The sequence below is a fragment of the Sorex fumeus genome, unplaced genomic scaffold, assembly GCF_029834395.1.
Source record: "Sorex fumeus unplaced genomic scaffold, SorFum_2.1 ptg000054l, whole genome shotgun sequence".
Classification (NCBI taxonomy): domain Eukaryota; kingdom Metazoa; phylum Chordata; class Mammalia; order Eulipotyphla; family Soricidae; genus Sorex; species Sorex fumeus.
Genome location: NW_026606111.1, coordinates 43,243,032 through 43,262,960, shown reverse-complemented (window position 1 = coordinate 43,262,960; position 19,929 = coordinate 43,243,032). Strand labels below are relative to the sequence as shown.

The window sequence follows — 19,929 nt, the reverse complement described above, 5'->3', positions numbered from 1 at the left end:
AATTATCCAGAGCAGAATGAGAGATGGGAAAATAGACAAAACTAGATGGGGATTGGAAGAGTGGTGGAGAATCATGGGCACTTGTAGGGATGGGGTGCAGTAATTTTGTGTATGAATACCATGAACTTGAATTCTATTGTAACTACTTAAACTATAAATTTTAAAAAATGGCTCTTATAACATACTGAGGTAAAAAATCTTTTTTTAGAAAGACCTGATGGCAATAGCAGCCAGAAAGAAAACACCCACTTAGATTATCACACCAATTTCTTTGACTTTGATTGTTTGTTGTCTTACATATAAATTATATTAAGATTTGATAAAATACTAAACAGTTAATTCAATGACCAAAGTCTCTCTGAAAGACATATTAAGCAGCAAATCACAATTGGCTGACATTCTAAGTTTATGTTCAATTAATCTGGAGAGGTTACTATCAAACTTTCCAACAACTCTGGTAAATGAATGAATTAAAAGAAAGAACATTTTAAAAAAACAAATTTACATTCAGGTTTTCATTTTTGCTTTTATTTTACTTCACTTCTCTGATTCCCTTCTTAATTGTGTCTCTGGTTCATATCTGCTGCTCACACTTTTCAGGATAAACCAATTTTGTGTACTAATAGTTGTCAAAACTGTTGAAAAATATGTCATGAATTTTTGTGTGTGTGTGAGGTACAAAATGGCAATGCTTAGGACTTATTCCTGACTCTGCATTCAGGAAAAACTCCTGATGGTGCTTCAAGAACCATATAGCATGCCTAAGGATAAAACTCAGGTTGGCTGTATGCAAGTGAGTACCTTGCTTGCCTTTTGGCACCTCACAAAAATAAATTATTTTATTTTTAAAAATGTTCTTGTCTTTTAATTCATTAATTTATTTATTTAGTTTTGGGGTCACACCTGATAAAGCTCAGGGGTAACCTTTATCATTGGTTCTTCACTCAGGAATTATTCCTGATGGTGCTCAGGGCACCATATAGAACCTGGAGATTGAGCCCAAGTCAGGCATGAGTAAGGCAAGCATCTTCCCACTGTACTACCCCTAAAGCCCCTGCAAATTTATTTTAAAAATGGAAAAAATAAAGAATCATAGAAAGAGAACAAAAATTGGCCAAAGGTAACAGAAAATAAGAACGAATCTGCAGAAGTGAGCTTGCTACAACAGAAGGTGGGGCACTGGAGTGGGGGTGGGATGGGGATGAGGTGGCTGGCTGGGGACCTTGAAACAATGGTGGAGGGAAGGCGACGTTCTCGTGAAAATTGGTGTTGGGATGATATATACATGAAACTATATCATGAACAGAGTTGAAAATTATGGTGTCTCAAATAAAATTAAGAAAAAAGCAAAAACAAATGAAGGAAAAAAGCAATAAGTTTATCTGAAATTAAACACATCCAATATCTTTTTTGTGTGTGGAAAACTGGTGGAATATTTATTTTTAATTTATTTTTTATTAATTTTATTTAATCACCGTGGGATAGTTATAAGCTTTCATGTTTGGGTTACAATCACGCAATGATCAAACACCCATCCCTCCACCAGTGCACATTCCCCACCACCAATATCCCTGGCATAACCCCCCCATTCCCACCCTCCCTCTGCCTCCACGCCAGATATGATTCCCCATAATCTCTCTCTACTTTTGGGCATTATGGTTTGCAATACAGACCCTGAGACGTTATCATGTTTGGCCCTTTATCTACTTTCTGCACACATCTCCCATCCCGACCTATTCCTCCAGCCATCTTTTTCTTAGTGATCACTTCTCTATTCCAGCTGTCTTCTCCCCTTTGCTCATGAGGTAGGCTTCCAGCTATGGAGCAATCTAACTGTCCTGTGTATCTACTGTCCTTAGGTGTCAGCCTCATGTTATGTTGTTTTATACTCTACAAATGAGTGCAGTCCTTCTATGTCTGTCCCTCTCTTTCTGACTCATTTCACTTAGCATGTTACTCTCCATGTCTATCCTTTTATAAGCAAAGTTCATGACTTATCTCTCCTGAGAACTGCATAGCATTCCATTGTGTAGATGTACCAAAGTTATACAAGTCCAGTGTCTTGTTTAATACCTATGTTGATTTAGTTCTGAGTTTGCAACTTGTCAAAATAATACTAATGTTCACAAATTGCTTAAATCTTTTTAGCTACCTCTACAGGTACTAGCACAGAGTTCTCAGTGTTTAATTCAAGGACTCTTTTAGCCAAATTACTTTCATAATAATACTAATATAATGTTTTCTTTTTCTACTCCTCTCCTGAAGCAATAGCACAGCAGTAGGGCATTTGCCTTGCATACAGCCAGCCCGGCTGAGCCGGGTTTGATCTTCTGCCCCTCTTGGAGAGCTCAGCAAGCTACGGAGAGTATCTCGCCTGCAGGGCAAAGCCTGGAAAGCTACCCATGACTTATTCGATATGCCAAACACAGTAACAACAAGTCTCAAAATGAAGACGTTACTGGGCCCGCTGGAGCAAATTGGTGAACAACGGGAGGACAGTGTTTGTTTCCTGAAATACAAGTAGATATTAAGTTATCTTTTATTAAAACATACAATAAAACATCTGCAAATAATAAAATCACACTCCCCAGGATTTATTTTTGATTCTGAAAATCTATTTATGAAAATATGTTGCATAACTAGTAAGAGATTTATTTATACTATCTTAAAATAACATGATCAATCAACTTTTAACATAATTATAGTTAATATTTTTAGGATGGTAATATGTGCAACCTGTATGAACAAATCTTTTATTATCAGGATTTTCTTTTCTTTTTATCTCAATAGGGGCCATATCCAGAAATGCCTGAGACCATTAGAACTATGCCTAGTGGTGCTTGGAAGCTCTGTAGTGTCAGGAACTAAATTTAGATCTGTACTTGTGTTAGATATAGACTCTACTACTTGAGCTGTATCTAAAATCCTGAAATTTTCAGAACTTTTTAAGAATATAAAGGTAAGACAAACCTGTGAGAACCCTCAATTCTATAGAATAATTTTTTCGCTATTTAACGCTGCCCACTTAACATTCTTCTTCTGAAAGAAACTACATCATAGGAAAAGATGAATTTAATGTGTATTCTTAGCCATTGTAGACAGAGATGCTTAATCCTTTTTAGGATTGAAGGTTCTTGGAAATTGGCACTTCACCTTTTATTTGAATAAGACAATGTTTCAATGACACAAACATGGAAGATGAATCATTTTCACTCTTTTACAAATGGTATCATTCTCTTTTGATATCTTAATGGAACTATTCACATCTCTTTCATAATATCATGTAAGTTTCCAAGTGCTGAAGTTTAAAAGAATTTATGTTGATTGTTAGACTCTTAGAAGTTAACTTGAAGGGTTCCTACATATTTACATGACTATGAAATGAGCTCTCAGAAAACTCCCAAAGGCACCAAATACTAGAGACTTAAACCTTTAGAGTAAATTTCTCTGCAGACATGGAATCAGTGGTGATAAAAATGAATTCTGCCCAGATTGAAGTTCAATTATTTGAATTTAAGGTACTATGTGCATTGCTTTGACTTATGTGAAGAATTCACAGCCATGTATTTTCTGACTAATATTCAGAGTTGACAGCTTTGAGAGGATTTCTGTGTTGTCAGTTTCCCAGAGAGCAAATGAGTCACCCAGTATGTTTTAATTACCTGGGCTACTTCAATAACATAAAAAAGTAGAAGATTTGTATCTTTAAAAGTACATTTATCATTTGAATGTTGCTATGTAATTATACAAAAACAATGAAACAACAACGAAAAAAACTTCTTTCACCCGCCCAGCTTGGAGGGTAAATTTGTTACTCTTCTTTTTATAATTAGACAAAAAAGTAAAAATCAGATCATGTATCTTAATCATCCTTCTCTTACCAATATTTGGAGAGAGAGAAAGACAGAGACAGAGACAGAGAGAGACAGAGAAAGACAGAGAGAGAGTGTGTGAGAGAGAGAGACAGAGAGAGAGAACTATCTATCTATCTCTGGGGAACAAAATCAAATTTAATGTCTTTAAAACATTTTTTTCAATAGACCACTTTGTAAATGCCATTCTATCAAGTGCTATGACACTTCACAGTGCTGTCTAAATATGAAATTGGCCAGGTTTAACATAATAGCTGTCTGCGTAAAGCATGTGATTGTAAATGTCATAGGAAAGAGATGATGAATGACTGTGAAACATTTACATAGACTATAGACTATATGTTGGCTAAACTTCTTGAAGAAAATATGTTAAAACTGATGATTTCAATTTCAGATTTGGATCAAACATGACTGCTGTTTTGCAGGCACTGGCATCCTAATTCCTAGACTAGCATGGTTTCTCTAACTCCAGACATTTTTCCAGTAATTACTCTTGTTATATTACTGTTCTGTTTCCCAAAGCAAAACAGTGACTCACATCAAGGCTGAAGGGGGAACTTTCAAGAAATTAGCCTTTGTTTCTTGGTGACCTACTCAGAATTTTTTAGTTTTCCTCTACTCTGGATCTGAAAGACTGCTGGGCTTGTGTAGAATTATTTGTACTTTTATCATATGACTATTTCTAAAACATCTTAGGAGAGGGAGCATTATTATTTGAAATGTGAAGCAGCCAAATTAACTTATTCTTGACATTTTTTTGTTTTTTATTTAATTTGTTTATAGATGATTCTAAATTTTCCTATAAAATGTAATGTCATTGCCTGCCTGGAAGGGAAAGGGTGTTGCTCCCTTCTGCCTTTTTTCCCTCTGGACAGAAGATTGTGGCCACCTCGGAGCTTTTTGGAAAGCCAGGTATGAGCCGGTCATGATGGGGTGACTGAAACCTGATGGGAAGGGGGGCATTCCTGGCTTGTCCTTCACGCCCTACTGAGGTCACGAGTTGCCCCCCACAAGTGGCTCTCTGGCATGGCCATGGCTCTAGAGCCACAGAAATCAATCTTATATTTATCTGACTCTTGGCAGAAATACTTCCAGGCTTAATAAGTAAAATATCAGAAATCCAAGACATCATTTGTTTCTTGTAACCAGCTGTAGAAAACAAATTATTTCACAATGCCTTTTCAGTAGGTCTGATTTTGGGGTGTAAAGTCTAAATAATAATGGTGCATCTTTTGTCGAAACAATGAATCTAATCAAAGTAGATAGAGTGTTAACTAGAATTCATCTGCCTCACAGGCATTGGGAGGGTTGGGAGGGGGAGTATATTGGGATTCTTGGTGGTGAAAAACAAGTACTGGTGAAGGGAAATGTGTTTGATGATTGCATGACCGAGACTTAAACCTGAAAGCTTTGTAACTTTTCCCACAGTGATTAAATAAATAAATAAATGAATAAATAAATAAATAAATAAATAAAATGTAATGTCATAAGCAATAAGAGTCTCTACATTTCCCAACACTAAGTGTAAAGGTGATGGTTTCCCATATGAAATTTAGGGTTATGACAATTATTAACTAAGCTTACATCATAATCATCATAGTTGCTAATGTAGCATGACATGCACAAATCTCATTTGATCCTATGTGCACACAGGTGAGCTTTGTGGTTATATTTATTTTAATTCTGAGGAAACTGACATAAAAAAATCAAACAACTTTATGAAAACTAATATGATTCAGGATTCAAACTCAGACTGCCAAAAAGATCATGCTTTTACTAAAATATTATACTGCTTTAATCACTTGATCACTTGATCCCCATTATTCATCGATTTACTCGAGCGGGTGCCAGTAACGTCTCCATTCATCCCTGTTGTGTGCTAGCGTAGCCCAATGGCATCTGTTCATTCTAGGAACATGCTGAGCCTCAAACCTAACATTCAGGGTCTTGACAAAGAAGTCTAACCATCTTGTGCTTTAATAACACTCAAAAATAAACTATCACATTTTGCATATAACACATAGTCCTTTGGCTGGTTTCCAATGTTGTTCCAGAGGACATAGAAGTGTGGAAAGATGGATCTGTCAGAAAAATCTAAGTTAAACTCTGGTAAGAAAGAGCTCTATTGTCTCGATGACTTAAGACTTCAAAGATTTTGTTTCTCATATAGTCCCATGGGTATCTGTGGACTCTGTTCTTAGGCCAGATCCCAAGATGACATAGAGTATGTCATCCACTCTATTTTAGCATGACTAGTGAAAAAAATGTGAAAAAGCATTTCTCAACCATTAATATGTCTTTCTAGAGGTAGTACATGGCATTACATTTTATTGGCTTAAGAGAATCACAATAACTGACTCAACTCTGAGGAGAGTACCATTTTCTTATAGGTCTCAAAGAAGAAGTTGGGATGTAGATAAAGTGTTCCTAGAATTTTGATTATCTAGACCATATCAAGGAGGAGTTTGTTAAGACAGCAAAGGATAGACAAAGACTGGAACACTGATCCCTGACAGTTAAAAGTTATCTCTGTCTGCATTTGTTACTTTTTTAAGAACAATTTTATGACAAACCCAAACAAGGTTTGAAGCCTGCCACATAGTTTCAAAGCACCTGTTCCCCTTTCAAATCACTCATTACATCTGTCATTCATTTTAGTCTCTTATGAGTATGATTTTGTATAAACTCCATGAAGACTGAGAATGAAACTGTATTGGCCACTATTGTATTCATCCATCCTTTAATCCATATCCTGCCACTGTAAGATTCAAATCACTCAAATAATTATGTATTAAGGCAGTAATATGTGTTAAAGTAAGAAGAGGGGCTGTAGCAATAGCACAGTGGGTAGGGCATTTGCCTTGCACAAAGCCTACCCGGGTTGATTCCCAGCATCCCATATGGTCCCCCAAGCACCGCCAGGAGTAATTACTGAATTCTGAGCCAGGAGTAACCCCTGAGCATCATTGAATGCGACCCAAAAAGAAAAAGAAAAGTAGGAAGAGTCAATAGGAAAGAAATTTGTAGTTTTCCCACCCTGACTTTATGAGTAAGTTTCACTTATATCATGATCAAATTATCCTCTAAGCCAAACAATCTAAACTCTGTCACTGTCACAGTCCTCCCTTTGTTCATCAATTTGCTTGAGCAGGCCCAGTAACATCTCCATCATGAGACTTGTTATTACTGTGTTTGGCATATTGAATACATCACGGGTAGCTTGCCAGGCTTTGCCCTGCAGGCAAGATCCTCTCTGTAGCCTGCCAGGCTCTCCAAGAGGGGCGAAGAAATTGAACCCCGCTCAGCCGGGCTGGCTGCACGTAAGGCAAACGCCCTATCACTGTGCTATCGCTCCAGCCCATCTAAACTCTAGCTCTATTATTATTTTTATTTTTATTTCATTTTTATGCAGAAGGAAGTTTCTCTTCATTCTGTGCACTATTCATTCCAGTATCTTGAATAGAAGACAGATTTGGTAGAGTTACTTTGCTAACATGAATTACATTAAGAATCATTATTTTCCTCATTTGAGGATAGTAGCTAAGAAAGTTTGAAGAAAGTTTCCTCTTTTTAAAGGATGAAGTGAGCTCTGGTTAAGCTCTAGTAAGAAAGAGCTCCATTGTCTCAATGGCTTAAGACTTCAAAGATTTTATTTCTCATATATGTCCCATGGTAGTCTGTGGATTCTGTTCTTAGGTCAAATCTCAAGATGATACATTTATACATATAATTTATACATAATATATATACATTTACACATACAATCATACATTTATAATGTGGGACTATAAACAAAAGAGAAAAAATAGAATAGATAGAAGAGTCTAGAAGTTCAATGATTCATTTGGAATTTACAAGTACTATCAACAGTCTCATATTATGTTCACTTATTTTAATTTCTTTCATTACATTTCATTTATGAATTCTATGTCTATAGTAGTCTGAATAACTTCCTAGAAACCACCAACAGGACCCATAAATCCTGAAGAAGACTAAAACCTGATTAAAATAAATACCATGTGTGGCCTTTAAATATTCTCATTATGTGGCAATTTTCCTCCACTCCCTCAGATTTCCTCCTCGTCAAGAATACAGAGAAACATTCAGTGTTAGACAATGTACTTTTGAGAAAGAAGAGTTAATAGATTGTGAAGCACAAAAACCAGCACATTGTTGGTTTTTTAATGCCTGGTCAGAAAAAAAAAAACAATGAATTCTATATTACAGAAAGCATGATTTAATAAGCCATTTGCAAATTCAAGGTTATACCAATATTTAAACTCAAATTTTTACGATACTTTAAAATCACAGCCCCATCATTTTTCATCAGAATGAGTCACTTCAGAAACCTAATGGTTTTATGTCAAAGTGATACACTGTTAATAAAAGAGTGAAACACTTCCTATTAAGAAAATCTTTTCTTTAAGTCAATTATACATAAAGGAACAATATATAGATATATATTTTTAAGCAGTCAGGCATCATATAATATGCTTTATGTCTGACCTAAAATAGAGCAAGATTGTTTTAGAGGAGAAAAGAAATGAACATTTAAAAACTCATCTCACGCAGAACCCTGCATATAATCCCAATGTGAAAAAAGTCACTAGTAGGGCTACGTATTTCTTCTTTTTCTACCTGCATTTTAATTGCTAAATGGCAGTACTTATCTGTTAAAAGCTCAGTTCTAGTATTTGGGATAGTTTGCTTCTTTTTCATTCCTTGGATTAGCAGTTTTTTGAATTGAAAGAAAGTTTTTGGTTACAAACAGAGTTGGAAAAGTAGGCTTACTTTGAAAGGAAAACCATACATTTATAATGTGGGGCTAAAAGCAAAATAAAAACCTAAAGACTTTGTTCTATGGAAAAGTAACCCACCCTAAGTTGAAAAAACATTCTACACTATTTTGCACACTGAATATTTGAGTCTCATATATTAAGATCATATTTCCACTATGTATACCATTTAATGACTCACAAAGAATAGCTGTTTCTCCAAAAACAGACTGTACCATGAGTTTATGGAAGCCAGTTGGTCTATAATAATATTAAAAAGTCATCTCTTAAATATACATATTTAATGTTTCATATATAAATTCTTTGCAACAGATTTTGCAATATATATTTTATCAGAGTCTGAACAATAGTGACCAGATTTTTGTGTGCATTTTCTTTTATCATAATTATTAATTAATATATTAATTTGTATGATACGTAACATAAATCCTTTTAAATAAGGGTAAGGGAAAAAGAATAAGGCTTCCAAACCTTTTGAAAATCAATACTTAACCATATTTTTAAAAGTTGCAATAAATAAAATAGTCAGGTTTGGTTGGTTTGATGAAGTTCTGTTTGGTTTAAAATGAAAATACTTGCTGAGGAAACTGGACAGCTAAATGTAAAAGAAATAAACTCTGACCATTACCTAATGCCAGGCACAAAAGTCAGGTAAAAATGGATTAAAAACCTCAATGTTAGACCTGAATCCATAAGAAACATGTAATAAAACATAGGCAAACCCTCCACAACATTAAAGCTCGAGGCATCTTCAAAGAAGAAACACCACTGGCGAAGCAAGTGGTAGCAAAGATTAACAAATGGGACTACGTTATACTAAGAAGCCTCTGCACCTCAAAAAAAAAACAGTGACCAAGATATAAAGCTCATAGAATGGGAAAAACTATTTACCTAGTACCTATTTGGTGAGGAGGTAATATCAAAGATATACAAGACACTGATAGGACTTTACAAGAAAAAAAAAACACCCAAGCCCATCACAAAATGGGGAGAAGAAATAAACAGAAACTTCCTCAAGAAAGAAATTCAAATGGCCAAAGGCACATAAAAATTTTTTCTTCATCACTAATGATCAGAGAGATGATTAAATCAAATCAAAACAACGAAATATTATCTCATGCCACAGAGACTGGCATACATACAAATGAACAAGAACAACCAGTGCTGGGGTAGATACAGGGAGAAAGGGACACTCATTCATTGTTGGTGGGAATGCTGACTGCTCCAATATTTTGGGAAAAAAATATGAGCATTCCTAAAAACACTAGGAATCAACCTCCCATTTGACCCAGTGATACCACTTCTGGGAATGTACACTGGGGGTACAAAAACACACAGCAGAAACACCTTCTTTTGTACTCCTATGTTCATTGTAGCACTATTCACAATAACTAGAAGCTGGAAACAATCTGAATCCCTGAGGACAGATATATGGATACAGAAACTATGGTACATCTACACAATGGAATACTACACTGCTGTTAGGAAAAATTAGGTCATGAAATTTGCCTATAAAGAGATACACTTGGAGAGTATCATGCTGAGTGAAATAGTCAGAAAGAGAGGCACAGATATAAAATGACTGCATTTATTTGTGGGATATAAAAACACAACAGAATGAAAATACCCAATGCAAGTGAAAATGGGCCAGGAGTACTAGTCAATAATGGATGGTAGTTAAAATAGAGGAGGATCCATTCTGAAAACACTAGCTTGAAATGATCACTCTGGACAAGAACCAAAGTCTTGAAAGCAGGAAAATGGATATACATGATAATCTTTCATCATCTGTATTGCAAATCATAATACCTAAAATGAGAGAGAGAATGAGAAAGAGAGAGAGAAAAACAAGAGAGGAGAGAAGAGAGGTGCTTGCTATAGAGGCAGGCTGGAGTTGGGGGTGGCTTGAAGGGTTGGGAAGGAAACTGGGGACACTGGTGCTGGGAAATTACACTGGTGGAGGGTTGGTGCTGGAACATTGTATGACTTAAACACAATCATGAACAATTTTGCAATGTTCTATCTCATGTTGATTCAATTTAAAAAAAAATGAAACCACTCTTGGTCAAAGGGAAAAAGCACTTGATAGATACTCGGAAAAGTGATCATTTGGCAGAGGGATTCTCCTAGTGTTGCTTAGAAAAATTTGGGGCCTCACATGTGATTCTTGGCTCACTAACCATTGACTCAGCACGAAGTCCCATGCGGTGGTGCTGCTTGAGCCTTGCAGTACTAGGCTATCAAAGTCATGTCTAGGACATGTTAGGCATGTTTCTTAACTAGTATAACATCTCCAGGTCCTAAAGTTGGTTCCTTTTTGCTAGGACTCCTTAGTTGTGCTTTAGAGTCAGGAGACCACACAAAAGATGGCTGAAGGGTGTCTGACCTGATGCTTAGGGGTGTTGACCCTAGTTATTGAGTGCTACTCAGGCCCTGTAGCAGTGTCTGGGAAGCCAGGAGGTATTGGAGGTTAAACTCTTTAAGACATCTCTTAGGCCCGCCAAATCAGATTTAATAAGCTATGGTATCTTAATAAACTGAAATTTTATGAAACTCAGTTTCTCTGCCTGTAAAATATGTACCATCTAACTCATGGAGTTTTCTGGAGGTTAATTTATAGTAACCATACCCTATTTATATCTCAAAGTTTGCAATGAAATAATATTAATACATAATGCAAGGAAAAAACAGGTTAAATAACTAAGCATCATATTGTTCTTTGAGCTTCTTGAAAGTCCAGATAAATTGCATGTAGGGAGAAATAGTTAAACTACCAGAACGAGGAAGAATAGCTTAAAGTGACTCTAATTTCTCAAATAGATAGTTTATTGTTATGCTTTACAGTGCCACATAATAAATTCAGTAATATAATGAAACAAATCACTGAAGGAAAATTGGAATGAGTTTTTATATGATTTTTTTTCTATTGATGAAAGCCAGGGACATCATAATTTACTAAAGGTCAAACTGAATGTGATTCAGCTTCTGTGATTTGTTAGCCCATAGATAAAGACTCGAGGCATGGTAGTACAAACCTTCACTTAACTTTGATAAAGATTTCATTTCTCAGTTTGGTTTTGAAAGTAGATAAATAGATTATCCTCCCTTCCCCTACCCACTTTCACCCACCACCCCTTTGAAAGCAGACTCTGCATATTCATGACGAAAATTCATGTTTTAAATCAGAAACTAGGTTAGATGGAGTTATATGGACTATTAAGCATAAATAGCTTTTATATATATATATATAGATATATAAAACTTTTAACTCATTTGGCTTTGTTTCTACAAGGATCCACTTTTAGAAAAATTAAAATATTTGAAGCAGAAATGCAAAGAGAAGGAGAGATGAAATAAGTAAGTTTAACAGGTTATACAAGAATTATTTTTTGGGGGTTCACCTATCCAGCAATGCTCAGCATTTAGGAATTGCTGAGGGGACCATAGGGATGTCACGGATCGAACCTGGGTCAGTCACCTCCAAGGCAAGTATTCTACCTGTTATACTATCACTCTAGCCCCATATAAAAGGATTATTGATTCTTAGGATTCTCTAATTTTAAAACCCATGTTGTTTTAGGGAAAAGCATGTGGTGATACACATATGTATGCATATACATATACGTATATATGTATGCATATGTGTATATATACATTTTTTTTACTCAGCAATGTTCAGAAGTTACTTCTGGCTTACACTCAGGAATTACTTTTGGTAGGACTCAGGGGAGCACATGGGGTGCTGGATATTGTGTTTAAGTTGACTCCATGAACAAAGAGCGCTCTACCTGCTTTACTATATGTCCAGTCACAGTTTATATCTTTTAAAACCATCCAGTTCTATTTTAATATTCAGGATTTGCCAGGTACATTGAAGAATTTTGCCTGGTACAGGTAGAGAGTATAGAACAGAATTGTACTACCTGCCATGGAAAGAGAGAAGCTTAGAAATCCTTGCCATATAGCAGGAGGTAATAGAGTCAGCCTCTCAGCTTGTGAGATACAGGCCTTAAGACAGGCTGTCAATCATGCTCAAAGTGCTAAAGGCAGCAGATATTTGAAAGCTTAATAGAAAGCAAAAAAGGGGAAGGACTTTTGCCATGCTCTCTAGCATCCCAGGTGCCAACTATACCCTGCCCCTCTCTAGGGTAGCCTGATAACAAATGGTCTGAATTCTGCACAAGAGTGATCTAGATTTCCCCCTGCAGCCTAAGAGGGTACTAGAAAAAATTGGGATTTTTGTATAAGGAGTATGTCAAAGTTCTTGTAAGAGAATTCATCCCAGTTTTTTAAGTGGTATAATAAGAATTAGACCCAGTAATACCTGCAGTGCAGAAAACAAGAGGTGATGACCCAAAGCCCTGCAGTGAGAAAATAAGCCCTAAATGATACCAGCCTGAGGGATTCAGCAGCTGATGGCAGCAGGATGCAGACTGCCCACAGCTACCCTTGGAAGAAGGGCGTGGCATAGAAACTAGAGCAAAACCAGAGATGTTCTGTTTTTTTTTTTTTATTTCTGAGAATCTGCCCATTCCCTCTACAAAGCTCAGAAACGATACTAGAATGAAAAAAAAAGAAGGGAAGGCAAATAGTGCTGGTCTCATGTAGAACTTTGAGCAGATGAGAGCAGAACCAAATCTAAACTAACCTTGACCCAAGAGAAAGTAGTCACTAGCGACTTTAAAATAAGTCCCCTCCAACCCCCATTCCCGTGGTGGTGTGACTTGTGAGATCAAACCAGCATTATTTTAGAAATCAATAGATTTTTCTGACATCTGACTTAAGGATTGACTCAGAGAAGTGATAGGGATTAAATAATGACTTCTCAGTTCCTCCCTCTGAGGGAGAAACCCAGATCCAAGCTACTAAGAGAGTGCCTTAGGACCTTCTCTTCAAGGAAGCGTGGCTGGGAGCAGGTTCTCAGATTAACTTGTAACTGCAACTCCACACTGACACCACAGAATGCAGCTCAAATGGCTTTGGCTTAAAGCTTGCTTCATACTGGGAGAACGGTCCCCCACACTGGCAGCAGAAAGGCTACAGCGGGGCTTTCCAGAATGTCTGATTAAGAGTAGCATTGATTCTCAGTGTGCCTGCCAGGATCAGTTAGCTGTGAAATGTACCCCCAGGAAAGAGAATGAGTTCACTTGCTAGAGAGTTATTTGGATGCGACCAATTGGATTTTGAAGAAAGTTTAGCAGACAGAATAACTTTGGCTTTGACCTAATTAAAATTGAGTTATTATTTCTGCCTTTATCTATACGCCAAGATCAATGGCCACTCGAGGGGGCTGCTACTGATAAACCTAATTTTATTATGGCACAAAGGGGAATATTTATGCTCCCGTTTGCCTTAACACCCTGGTATATGCCCAAATAATTTTAAAATGTATTTATTAGTGACATGAAGAGAATTTGAGCAACTGGCATTTTAATGGACTTGTGTATTAGGGGGTACCTATCAAATATATGTCTAAAATCAATATATGTGAGGAAGACAATATTACTGGATCTAAATACTTTCTACAAGTTCCAGATATAACTTTTGGGGTGAACAGACCTAGGAATTAAATTAAATTCTGCTGCTTGACATTGGTCACTAGTTTTCTGATATTAATAGGTTTCCATTTTAATCATATGTATATTATATATGATTCTATAAGAGACCAGTGTGAGATATTCATCGGTCACAGTCACGGTCTTCCCGTTGTTCATCGATTTGCTCAAGCAGGCCCAGTAACGTCTCCTTCATGAGACTTGTTGTTACTGTGTTTGGCATATTGAATACATGGGTAGCACGCCAGGCTCTGCCGTGCAGGAGAGATACTCCCAGTAGCTTGCCGGGCTCTCCGAGAGGGGCGGAGGAATCGAACTCGGGTTGGCCATGTTAGCTGCATGCAACGCAAATGCCCTACCTGCTGTGCTATCGCTCCAGATATTCATAAAATGTATATTTGGGACAGAGCAGATGTTCATTAAACGTTCTATCCTTTATAGGTAACATGCAATTACACATCTCAAGTTCTCAACAAATCTCAAGTCATTTGAAGTTCTATCAACAAGATTAATAGCCAAACTTCAGAATGTTTTACCAAATGATTTCAGCTTTCTATTCTTCTATTCACTTTTTACATATTGTTTACCACACACTAAAAAGGATAAAGACAGCAGCAGAGTTTCTGTTTCCTTAAAACATTTCAGAGGAAAGTTATTGATTTCAGTTTTTAATCAAGGAGAAGGAAATCGTGGGAAATTTAAAAATAAGTCTCTTTGCTTTTTAAGGTGCATTTTTGTTTTGTATAGTTAGTTATGAGGATCACTCACTGGAGTCACATCTGGTGATGCTTTATTTTGCTTGGGGACCATGTAGTCCCTGAGTTAAATCTAGAATCTCTCACAGGTAAAGCATTTGCTCTACTGCTTGAACCACATTCCCAACCACGTATATCACAATGAGTCATCAAGTTCTATTCTGGAGTTTGAGAAGTTTGAAATAAGTAACAGTGAAATATAAAATTATTCAAATAAATTAAATCAGAGAAGTATTTCTTAAATTTTTTCATGAATCTCATGGTATCAAAACTTTGGGGGTTTGAAGCATTATGCCTATCTTTAAACAATGGAAATATTTAGACTCTGATCTGTAGACTGGACATGCATACAGATTTTTTTGGATAAACTAATGTTTCAACCCTTAAGCCCTGATTCTGAGATCTTTCCCTCTGTCAGCTAAAGAGTATGAACAGCTTTTACCTAAAATGTTCAACTATGGGCCAGAAGGATAGTATAGGAATTAGGTTCTTGTCTTACAAATGACAGATCTTGGTTTGGTCCCGGACAGATAGTTCCCTGAGTATTTCCAGGAGTAACACCCGAGCAGAGAGCCAGTAACATGTCCTGAACACAAGTGGATACAGCCTATCCCCTTGCCTAGAGTTAAATATAAAATTATGTCATGCATAGATAGTTTAGGGAATAAGGCACTTACTTTGCATGTGGCTGCCCCCAGTTTAATTCTAATCACTGCATATATTCTCTTGAGTACTGCAGAGAGCCAGGAATGACTACTAAGCAACAATGAACACCCCCACCCACTAACCCACACCAAATCTGTATAATATTAGAAACTTAATATGACCATTTCTTAAATGTCTTTTTGTCATTTAAGAATCTGGCATGCCCCAGGAGGGGAGATGCATGTCGAAAGTAGACTATGGACTGAACATGTTTGCCACTCAATGCCTCTTTTGCAGACCACAACACCCAAAAGGAGAGAGAGAACACAGGGGATTGCCCTGCCACAGAGACAGGGGGGATGGGGGGATGGGGGTGGGAGGGATATTATCCATGGTGGTGGAAAATGGGCACTGGTGGAGGGATGGGTATCTGATCATTGTATAATTGAAACCAAAGCACAAAAAATTGTAAATCTACAACTGTAAAAAAAAAATAAAATAAAATAAAGGGGGGGAAAAAAAACAAAAAAACAAACAAACAAAAAAAAAGAATCTGGCATGCATGCAATATTTGACAGATTCTGAGAACCCAATAACAATAGTCTCTAAACTTACAAAATATGAAATGTAGCTGAGAAAGCATATTTAAAACTAATGTACACAGAAAAAATGTGTCCATCATATAATTTACTTGCTGCATAATATGAGAATATTACCAATAGTATCGTTAGTAGTGAAAATTGGAATTTGTGCATTTAAGAAATGTCTCTTTGGAAAATCTTCAGAGCTACTGATAGTATTTTTAAATATTTTTTCAGATCAGAACCAAATCCAATGAGCAGAGGTTGGGTAAATGGGAGACTTCTGCTCAGTATGCTGTTGTGCAGTGGGTCACGCTTCATTTCGAATGGTCATCAACTGGAAACCAACTTCATTAACCACTGAGTAATTACTAACACTCTCATGAATAATGGTGCAGGTAATTTTAGAAACAGACATTTAGCTGACACATCAAAGGTGACCAAACACGTCTCACAAAGTAATGACTCTGACTAGTGAAAAATTAAACCACATCCTCTCATCAATTTGTTTTCAGCTCCATTAATGGAGTCTCCCACAGAATAGGTTTTATTTTTAATTTTCTGGCTTCATTTTTTCTGACCTTGATTGGGATAAAGAAAACATTTTCAGATACAAGACTGATAGTGGTACTGTAGTATTTCTAGAGTTTGTTATTCTGTTACTTTGTGGAAGCTCAACCTGATCCCTGAACTTAACATTACCTTTCCCCTGTGAGGTATCTGTGACTTTGAGAACCTTAAAAGCATTTGTTTTCTTGATTCAGTTGCTTAGAAGATGATAGCATTTTTTTAACCAGAGAAATGATCTTGAAATATTGAGATTTTGTGAGAAAGTGGTAAGATGAGAACAGTGTTACACACTAAGACATATAAAAAACAGGAGGTCAACTGAGAAGGTGACAGCTGAAATCTTAGAAACCGTGCTCATTGGATTCTGCTTAGAGAAAAAGAAAAGACTCTGATAAATATCATCTCCTATTCCTAGTACTCCATTGAGTTATAGAAATTAATTCATAGCTATACATAACTTTACCTCCCTTATATGCTTCTTTCTCAATTTTAATTGCCCAGCAAAATCTCAACTAGGGACTAGAGAGATAGAATCGAGGGTAGGGTGGTTTCCTGTCATGTAGCTGACCTCAGTTTGGCCTCTGGTACCCCATAGGGTCTCTTAAGAACTGTCAAAAGTGATCCCTGATCACAGATCCAGCAGTAAACTTTTAGCACTGCTGGGGGTGGGCCAAACACAAAACAAACAAACCAAAAAACATTCAAATTTAGTCTAATCAATTTTATCTGTCTATCCCATGTCTGCATCAGAAAAACATGGTATTGCATTTTATATTTATAACTGAAAATTCCAATATGGAAATCTATGATGCTTAGCAGTTCTATCTTAAATTCCTTAATATATTAGGTTTCATGCTCCACAGCACCTTATATCTTCTTAAAATCCTTTGCTTTTATTTAGTTTGAGGGAAAGGGAAAGTGTTGAGGACATAGCTGGCAGTATACTCAGTGCATACTTCTGGCTCTGTACATAAGGGTCACTCATGGTGGGGCTCAGAGACAATTGGGGTACTGGCAACTGAAACCAGGATGGCTGAGTGCAATACAAGTGCCCTATCTGCTGTACTATAACTCCAGCCCAATTCTTTCTATTTTAGCCAATTTGTCTACTACTTTCTTTATAACAGAAAGAATGCTAATAGAATACGTCTCATTTTTGTTTTTTGCTTCAAAACCAAACTGTATGATTCTTAACCCATGTCTATTTTTCCATTCTTTTATAATAAATAGTCTCCTTGTTTCTATCAAGGTACAAAACTTCATTTCTGTACTGGAAGTCAGCATCACTCCCAACACAGGAAACTTTTTTTTTCCTGAAAGAAAATATTATTTCTCCTGCAAAATAAAATTTTCACTTTCTTTTGTATAAAACCAATACATATAAAACTCTCTTTTATCTTTCATCTTGGAAGCAATTCCAGTACAATAGCAATGAGTATATTTCATTAGAATTTCTTAGGGCCAATTGAAAATTTCTAAGTGCTGTTCTCCAATAAAAGAAACAATGCACCTTGGACAACTGATTGCTTTAAATGCTGAATTAGGAAAAATATGTATACTAAGCATCTTGCATGTATACATGTGTATGTGCACACACATATACAGAGAGATAAGAAGAAATGTTTAGGAAAAGAAAAATGTTAAATGTTGAATTACATAAAAGGGAACAAAGGAAAATCTAATAGAGACTCCCACAGCCACATTTAAAGCAAACTGAACCAAATATATAATGGTCATGGTCCCAGTCCTCCCGTTGTTCATCGATTTGCTCAAGCGGGCCCAGTACCATCTCCGTCATGAGACTTGTAGTTACTGTGTCTGGCATATTGAATACATCACGGGTAGCTTGCCAGGCTCTGCCCTGCAGGCGAGATACTCTCGGTCGCTTGTCGGGCTCTCTGAGAGGGGCGGAGGAATCGAATTCGGGTCGGCCATGTTGGCCGCTTGTAAGGAGAACGCCCTACCCGCTGTGCTATCGCTCCAGCCCATATAATGATAATCAGATCAGATCACAGATCATCCTGTTAATCGTCGAATGCCTCGGGCAGGCCCCAGTAACATCTCCTTCATCCTAGCCCTGAAATTATATTCAAGGCTCTTTAGGAGAATGAGACCCATCATTGTTACTGGTATTTGGCATATTGGGTACGCCACGGGGAGTTTGCCAGACTCTGCCGTGTGGGCAGGCTACATTCGGTAGCCTGCCAGTTTGTCAAAGTAGGAATGAGATGTTATAATAAGATGTCGCGCGGCTGCAATTGTTCTGGGAGCTAGTTTTTATAGTCTCAGAGTCTTGGCCGCTGATGGGATTACACGGCGCCAGGGGGCCAGTTGGTGGGTGTGACCCCCGCCTACTGGAATTTGGAGGATGTGGGTGGAGGATGCTGGACTCCAATTCAAGTAGGCTTGGAGATCTCGGCCCCGGAACCCACGTGGCTTTGTCCCTCTGCCGGTACCTTCAGGTGTGCGGAGAGTGGTCTCAGCATGGTGGTGGCTGGTCCCGGAGATCTTTGGCTGCTGGGGCCCTGGCCAGGGCGGGGAGGAAAGCTCAACCTGCTCCCCTCCAAGGGCCCCGACGAGGAATAGCCAGGCACGGGGCCAGGAGACTGCGCTCTTCTCCTCCGGGAGCTGGTTTTTATAGTCTCATTATATATATTATAATGATAATATTCAATTATAAGCAAAAGAATACAATAAATAAATGAGAAAATACCGATAAAAATACTTGGCTTTAAAACTACTGAGCTAACAAAATGAGAAAAAATAGTGACATCTCTTCCCTATAAAAAGACTTCCAGGTAATAAACAGAATCACTGAAGAAAATAGAAATTAATATTACCATTTTTATATAAGCCATAGGAAATAATTATATCTCATCAATGGGTTAAAGTTATAAGCAAACTCTGAAGAATAAACAGGATAATTGTTTGATTCCAAAATGTTTCCCTCCAACATTTAATAAATAATTACTGAGGAGATAGCACAAAATTACCACCTTAATGATGTAATTATGACCAGCATCACAGAACAAAGTTCAACATTTTATGCTCCATGATTTGAAACACTTAAAAATAGACATTACTTTAGTTGTATCCTTTTCAAGGATACTTTATCTAATCAAAAGACACATCAGACAAAACCAAACAGAAGGACA

The 19,929-nt window shown here is 37.0% G+C and overlaps 1 protein-coding gene across 1 annotated transcript in view; it reads right to left on the bottom strand.

Annotated features, from left to right (window-relative positions):
• Positions 1-2,142: 2,142 nt before the first annotated feature.
• The window catches only part of NKAIN2 (sodium/potassium transporting ATPase interacting 2), an 838,713-nt gene continuing 820,926 nt past the window's right edge, over positions 2,143-19,929 (bottom strand). The window contains exon 4 of the mRNA XM_056125230.1: positions 2,143-2,259. Within this exon, the coding sequence (XP_055981205.1) occupies positions 2,185-2,259 (75 nt within the window). The 3' untranslated portion in view covers positions 2,143-2,184. The remainder of the gene's footprint in view (positions 2,260-19,929) is intronic.